This window comes from Pygoscelis adeliae, unplaced genomic scaffold (assembly GCF_000699105.1).
Source record: "Pygoscelis adeliae isolate BGI_AS28 unplaced genomic scaffold, ASM69910v1 Scaffold75, whole genome shotgun sequence".
Taxonomy (NCBI): domain Eukaryota; kingdom Metazoa; phylum Chordata; class Aves; order Sphenisciformes; family Spheniscidae; genus Pygoscelis; species Pygoscelis adeliae.
In genome coordinates, this window is record NW_008824772.1 from 819527 (window position 1) to 827583 (window position 8057).

The 8057-nt window shown below is 38.4% G+C and overlaps 1 protein-coding gene across 1 annotated transcript in view; it reads right to left on the reverse strand.

Moving 5' to 3' along the window:
- PRKAR1A (protein kinase, cAMP-dependent, regulatory, type I, alpha) overlaps positions 1–7416 on the reverse strand; it is a 15730-nt gene extending 8314 nt beyond the window's left edge. Inside the window, 5 exon segments of the mRNA XM_009323666.1 lie at positions 38–129; positions 738–911; positions 6272–6413; positions 6415–6445; positions 7351–7416. Of these exon segments, the coding sequence (XP_009321941.1) occupies positions 38–129; positions 738–911; positions 6272–6413; positions 6415–6443 (437 nt within the window). The 5' untranslated portion in view covers positions 6444–6445; positions 7351–7416.
- Positions 7417–8057: the final 641 nt, after the last annotated feature.

The window sequence follows — 8057 nt, forward strand, 5'->3', positions numbered from 1 at the left end:
AGAAACTTTCTTTAAGATTACAAAGATTTATTCCTACCTTCTTTCATTATCATCAAGATGGGCAAACAGCACATTCTTCTCAATAGCTTTTGCCAAAGCAGCCATAGTCTTATAATCTTTTGGAATAACCTAGGATATAATCAGAAAGAGTAACTGATTAATTTTTTGAAGAAAAATTTCTGCATTCCCCTGGGTAAATAAATTATTCAATTGCTACAAAACACTGGCTGAGTTTTTCCAGTTTCTTTCAAGCGCTATAGATCTAAAACCAAATATAATCAATGTTTACCGCCAGTTTATGCAGAAGGCAGATAAAATCTAGTATTATTTTATGCAACTGTAAAAGCATCATTCCATGCTAAGTTTGTAAGGTTTTTTGCAAGAGTACAAGTATGTGTTCCACCTGTGTTTTCCTATGAATAGCAGCAAGTCTGCTCTGCCATTAGGCTAAACATAATGTTGTTGCAGCTGTCGAATAACTGGAAGCACTTTGTTTATATATAATATATATAAATATATGTACATATAAATATATATTACTTCAAAGGGAACAGGTCTATGTTATGCATAAATGGTTTAATTGCATGACAGTTTATTCTAACCTCCAGTTAAACACCTATACACAGGTCTGCTTTTTACAGTTATCACAGTTATTTAATACCCTGGATAGAAGGTGGTCTTAGAGAAACTCTTGGATCGTAGATGCAATTTTTAGCAACGTTTAAAAGTTAGAGCACCTTTCTAACATAAGATGCAGCATCCTCTTCTGTATAGACTTCTGCACTGATGGCCCCACGCCTTCTTCGACCCTTAACCACAGGGTTCATAGGAGGAGGAGGAGAGATTTCATCCTCCCGTGAGTCTGAGCGTGAACCAGACTTCTGTTGATTCAACAACTGTTTTGTTTCCTCCTAAACAGGAAGGAAGACGTGTTTGTATCACATAATCCAGTAAAGCAAAGAAGCCATTACGTATTATATTCCAACTTAGTCTGCCAATGCAAGGGAGCTTCCTGTGTACTATTACTCCCACATTAAGGCAAACAGGAGACCAGAGGAACCAAGATCAAAGGCCTTTCAAAATAGATGGTAGATATGCCTTTCATTCATAACATTCATATCACAATGGTGTTTATTTTAGTAAGTTACACTAATAGTTTAATAAATGAAGAAGTATAAACAAGTTGATTCTACTTTCCACTAGTGTATTCAACAGGCGATGAAGAAATTCTGCAAATGCTAAGGACATTTTCCCAACCGTAAACCCAGCAGTTCTTTCCCTCAGCTGCGAGGTGTTAAGCCTTTTTTGATTTGAAAGACAGAAGAGCAGTTCCTCAGAAATCCATGTTACATGAGAAGCTTTTGAAACAAGATCAAGTCATGGACCAACTCGATACTCAATAACCTACAGTTATTTTAGGAGAAAGAAATATGAACACTGCTTACAAAAGAGCTGGAGGAAGGATGCTAGAGGCCAAACAGTAGGGTTTTTTCCGCAAACCACAGATTTGTCAACTTTGCACAATGTTACACATTTTCCTTATTTCCCTTAGTTACCTGTTGTGCTGTGTTGTAGTGATATTGTAGAAGACTGGAGAACTTACAATAAAATGAAGTCTAACTAATTTGACACACGGAAATTTGATTCTTCTACATACCAGAAGATTCACCTTAATCAACTAAAATCAGATTAAAAACAAAACAAAAAAGCCAACCTTGGAGCCAAAGCATTTGCATCGTAATAGCTCAAATGACTTTCTCCCGGTGTTAAGGAAACAGGGTTTTGAGACATGCCTTAAAAGAACAAGGAGTCATCTGTTCTCTGAGAGCTCCCAGCACTTTTAAAAGCTGGGTTTGTCCCAGTGTCCTTGATCAAGACGTCCCCTGCCCAGCTGGGCAGCTTGCTGCTTGGCTGCCACGCTCCACTCCGGAGGTGCACAGAGGCTATGTATAACAACAACACTTTGAGGAAAGAGACATTAGATAACCATTACAGTGAGTTTACATTTTACACCTCTCAGGTAGCCAAAGAGCAAGCACTGACCCGTTGAGTTACATTTCACTTCCTGCCTTTTGCCCATTGATAAGACAGTGCTACATTTCAAAACCATGGGGGCAAAACATATTTAAAACCTTGTTTCTATCTTCTGATTTTAGAGAAACAAGTCTCAACTGAGATGTTGTTAAAAATAGCTTGAGCAGTAGTAAGTGTTCAGTTTAAACTGCTTCTCTACAAAGTGGGCAACACCACCAGCCGCAGAAACATACTGTTTGTTCATATACCGAATACTTAACCCATTAAAAAAAACTTGACACTTTTTAAATAAGTGAACACCAGCTGCTGTATTTTTTCCAGTATCACATAAAATATAAAATATTGAGATCCTGTAACTTTCAGACAGAAGCACGTCAGCAGCATTTAGCAAGGCAGCTGTGTATCGAAACACTGTTCAACAAGAGACTCGCCAAGGTAATGGCCCACTCAAGGAACAAGGAAACTGCACTAATAGAAAAAGTACAACTGGTAACTTCTGCCTGACCTGAGATTTAACATTACTGTATTAAAAAGAAGTATGATGAGGTAAGGCATGGACACAGAAACCAGTTACAGGTGGATAAGACAAGACATTAACTTAAAATATACCGGCTATTCTAAACAGTCTGCATACACGCTCATCAAGAGGAAGATTTACCCCCAAATGAGACAAATGTCTATATATTCACATTACACATCGCAGTGCCATGGAGTGACATGCTAAAATCCCACTGTTTTCATAGCAGTAGCTTTTCATGTATTCATTTTTTTTAAAATACATTTTATATCATTTCTGATACTAAACCACATATATTACACCACCAGATCAGAGAAAAATTACACTAGACCTTGAAGAAAGAGTGGCAGTTGTTATTCTCGGTTACCTTACAATCTAGCCAGTGTTTATGAGCGAGAAAAGGTATTTGTTCAGGTTTAGAAGCGCCTCAAATTAAACACATAATGGACAAAGGCATTCATTTTGCTCTGTGCTGATCAGTATAACCAATACCTGGATGTTAAAAAGGTTTAGTAATAAAGTTAGCCTATTTATTACATCCAAGTGTTGATCCTGGTCTTCCAGCTGATGGAACAGTTCAAGAGTTTTCAGTGTCAGTGACCACTAATTATGAATATTATTTTTCCTGACAAGTAAGAAATAGTTATTAATTCCATTTAAATTATTACTAGTAAGAAACATTAAAGAGATGAGACTTCACATACTCATATTTTAAGACTATCAGCCACTGAGGACCACATTCGCAATTTCAGAATTATGTTTTACACTGCATAGTCCAGCCTCTGGTAATTGTCATCACATCAGAAATACTCTCAGCTTCTTCTGGTTAATTTGTATTTAATTTATATCAGCTCTCCACGTATTTTTAAAAAAGCATGCAGAAGCTGAGAAAGCAGTGTTAAAAGCTCTGCCATAAATTCACAACTGCAGAGTATATCCTTCTTAACTACCATGTTTTGCAAGAGAAACGCTTAGGAAATAGGAAAATATTCAGGTATTTTGGAGGCAGGGCAGGTGGTGGGGAACAGGTAGAGTGACTAGATGTCAATCACACTTCAAAATTCCAGCTTTCTATAAAGCCTAATATGCACATAACTGCATCACACACAATATTTCAAACATGCACTTATTCCAGTGAACAGCCATGTCCAATATCCAAGATTCATCTGGCAGGCTGTAATAATGATCTCTACATTAAATTTCCATAGCTCAAACTACATTACACAGCCAAGCACAGCACTGGATAACTATTAGCTTTCAGCATGCACTGGTGTTACCAGACATGTTTGCACAGCAAAGAGAACGGAGGCCTTAGTACACCACAGACAGATAAAATAAAAACATTTATACCATCAATGTGTAGTAATTAGATTCATGTAACAGCTTTCATAACTCAGAAGAGGACATCTGAATTCCTATAGTAGCTACAACAATCTCAGAGGCAGTAATTTTAATGTTTCTGAACATAAATTCAAAAGCGTGTTTAAATGTCTTCAGTGTATTTTAATAACATGACAGTGAATCAGCTCTGTGTGTACGTGCTGTGGAAGAGATGACTTGTCAGGATAACTAGAGAGAAAATAGTAACCTTGCTTCAGTTTTAAATGGTGTTCCTCCAAAATTCAATCTTAAAAAAAAAAAAAAACCAACTGTATCTCAACCTCAATTTCATCCAGCCTAACAGATGAACAGATTTAGAAAGTATATTGAAAAGTTGCTCTGCTTTATTAAAGATGTAACAGACATTACTTCCGGAAGGTGAAGCAGATTCCGTTTCAAACATTTTTGCTCTACCAGAGCTAAGTACCAGGTTAGAGCTAGTTAATAATAGTACTTAGCATTTGTGCTTTCCAGACACGGATGTCAGAGGCGTTTGCTAACCTAGCACAGGATGTTCACTGTTCTGTTACTTGATAGCTATTAAGGTACCGCGTTACCTGGTTAAACTAAGGCCAATCCATTAGACTGAATGGTGAAATTACTTTGAGAAAGCTGTAGCAATTTTCAAATTCAAGAAGGCAAGAAGAAAAATGCTACAGTTTCACTTTTAGCTGCAGCTGCACTAGTGGGCTTGTACAACCCACACCAACACTAAGAGACCCTGACCAAAGTTGTAAGAGTAATTTAAGGGAAAAACACATTACCTAAGCAGTTTTATTTTCAGCTTCCTTACAGGCTGACAGAGTACATAGACAGCCTATTTGCACCAGAATAAAATTATCAAGTTATTCAACTCCAGCATATATTTGATTACGTTCAGAGCTAGACTTGTTGTCTGGCTAAAAACAAATTAAGTTTCCTTTAATGTTAAATACTGCATGTTGACCATAAGTCCACTACACAAAAGCATCCAAATATTCCCATTTTATATCCCTATGTATGGATTGGTTTACAATTTATTCTAAGTGCAGTAATGCAGTTTACTTTGTAAAGTTTTGTATATCAACACTTGTGGCAGTATTTTAAAAATAATCAATCTATCAGTACTTCAAAACTCGAGAATCCAAGGTGGGGAAGGAGGCACCGTAACAGGGAGGGACAATGGATTTTTAAGAACCTGATTACTACGTGGTTTGCTGCTGGTATTCTCTCTGAAATAGAATGTACTCAAGATGCAACCACACACACACACAAAAAAAAAAAGAAAAGTCAGACACATTACAGAGTTCTTGTTCATTTAATAAGCAAAATGTTCCTCAAATACATTGTGAGTATAGGAGGCTGGCTTGCAGCATTTGGTCATTTTCTAGTATCTACCCTGAACACTGCCATTAAAAGATGATTTCCACTATACACACTTGCAATTTCTAGTGTTAATTTCTTTCTTCTTTACATCAGCAATTAGTAACCAGCTAGAATAAAAAAAAATTACCTCCCATATACAACACGTACTGAAAGCAGCACCTGCAAATGACTGCTGTACGAGGTCACAGCTACATTTTTTTACTAATGGTGTATGCTGAATAGTCGTTGTCTCTAACCTTTCCTCTGCACTAGCCTTTAAAACCTCCCATTTTCATAGCAGCTCCTTTTCCTATGTGCTTAGATATCAATATATAAAATGAACGGTTCAAAAGAATATGAAATCACTGTTTCAAATATGACCACTGAGATGACAAAACGCTTCCCATTCCCGAGATCCCAGAATGCTTCTAACAACAAAAACACCAGAGACCTTGAGGACAAATGCAAGAGGAACACCAACACCGAACTCCCAAGAGAAGGCAGAAACAGGCTTGCTCTCCTAGAGATTCGGAATGCAAATACTTCTGTTTGACTCCAACTAGGCCTGGATAACTACCACTGGCCTACTACTTCTGTGCTGTACCCAAATTAATGTAAACCATTTGTCTCAATATAAGAAACCAAACGCCTATCGCAGTGTCTAACCAAGGTCAGACGCCACGGTTATCATCCAACTACAGACGCGATCGTGCATGCTATCTATCAGCTTCTATGAGTAAGCATTAGAGGGGGATTACATCTGCATCCCAGCTGGGTAAGTCTCCTTCTCAGCTTATGTTCTGCCCTATGTGTTTTGTTATGACAGAGATGACATAAACTACTGGAAAACAGGATTTGTTTTCCAAAAGCATTAGTTCCAGTTTCAAATGGCCAATATGAACACGGTCAAATCCGAAACTCAGCCTCTAAAGCACAAAGAGACAACGTAAATTTAGGTTGTTCCACTCTCCTTCCCTCCCACTATGTATTTTTTACCTTCTCCAATCTTTCAAAGTATTCTCTGAGGAATCCCATGGGTCTTTCAGGTCTCACTGTGCATAATTGTACAATGCAATCCTTCAGAAGTTGCTGGATGTTGTGTTTTTGGACGTAAAGTTCACATTCCCGAAGACTACAACTCACTGCTGCTGCTGCGAGAAGCTGCCATTGCTGAAGATAAGAGAAAGAGAAGGTTAAATAACTGGTGGAAACAAAGATGCTGCTGCCCGATATAGTCAGGCACATTATGCTGCATTATCATCTTACTGATATCACAGCATAAAACTACCTTATCTGTAAGACTAGTAACTAAGCTAAACCGTGAAATAAAAAGCTATGAACTTATTTAGCACCTGGAAAGAAATAAAAAATCTGGGTGCTCTATAGCCACAGGCACAAAAGTAAAAGCATTTGAGCTGGAAAAGCTTCAACAACTCAAGGCCTGTGAGCACTCAAAGTCAGGGAAGTTTCAACCTAGACTTTCTGCTGATTAAACCTAGTATTTCTTAGGATTGGAGGCTCACTCCATAAACAGCTGTATGGTCTGTATGGGGCCATGCGGATGATAACCAGGAGATAGGTGGGTGGAAGCTGGGAATCTGAGAGGCAAGTATGAAAAGTATTAGGAAGTGAAACTTGGTAAGGTTGAAGCCAAAGCCAGTTTGCCAAATGCCGAGGCAGAGTCCACTAACGGAAATTATGGAATTAGGGGCACTACTCCTAAAAAGCTAGTCTCCAGTTTAAACTGGTCCATACTTCATAACTATCTCTGTGGATACACTACAATCCCCCAAAATATTTCTTCAGCTGTAAATAAATCAAGAGTACATCTTCAAACACGTCTGTTACAACACCAGGTTTTCAAGACACATTATAGTGTCAGCTGTAACACTTCCAAAAATGTTCTTAAACAGGTTTTTTTCCCCCCTCTTTCAGTTATAGAACCATTTTAAAATATATTTTTACATATATATAACACTTCCTGTCATTTTTGTCATAAAACAATTAACACTAAGACAGCTAAAGAAATAGGAAAGAATTTCTCAGGGCATTTTTGATGAAATATAAAAAGTTACCTGATAGAGGGACAGCAGCAACAGCTTACAAATATGCAGTAAGATACGTTGATCCCAGGATCAGCTTTTGAAAGGGGAAAAAATGGATTCAGACAAAATAATTTTGAGAAATGACAAGTCACCGAAAAGCCAAGCGCTGCAGTCATATTATGCGTTTTATCCTACTGAGGCAGCAGATTAAGAAACAGAGGCCACAGAGGCAATATAACACTGTGCCCCTTTAAATTATGCTACTGGAGATTACAGGAGGACTACGGTTAATACACAATTGCTAACACTCCAAACAGGTTTCATTCTTGTCACAGTTAACCCCTGCATAAGAACCCAGGGACAGATGTATCATGTGTTGCATAAACACCAAGTATGGGCGCCATATGGACAAAAAAAGCGCCTTAAAGTTCTCCAGTTACTTCTTTTGTTTTGACAACTCGCACAGCGAAGGTCAGTACTAATTAACAGCCCCAAAGAAACTCGGTGGCTCCACGACAGCCTACAAATGACAGCCTATGGAAAAAGCATCGCGCTGCTGACAGGCAGCGGACGGGGGCCGCGGTTGCTCACGAGAAGAGCAAGACCAGTGCAGAAAATACCAAAGAAATAATGAGAACTCCAGCACTTTTACAAGGTGTTTTTTCTGCACGTTGCAAACCCGAAGTTTTCCAGAGCCCCCTAACGCACGGCAGCGCTCAGGCTGCCGCGAACCGCCT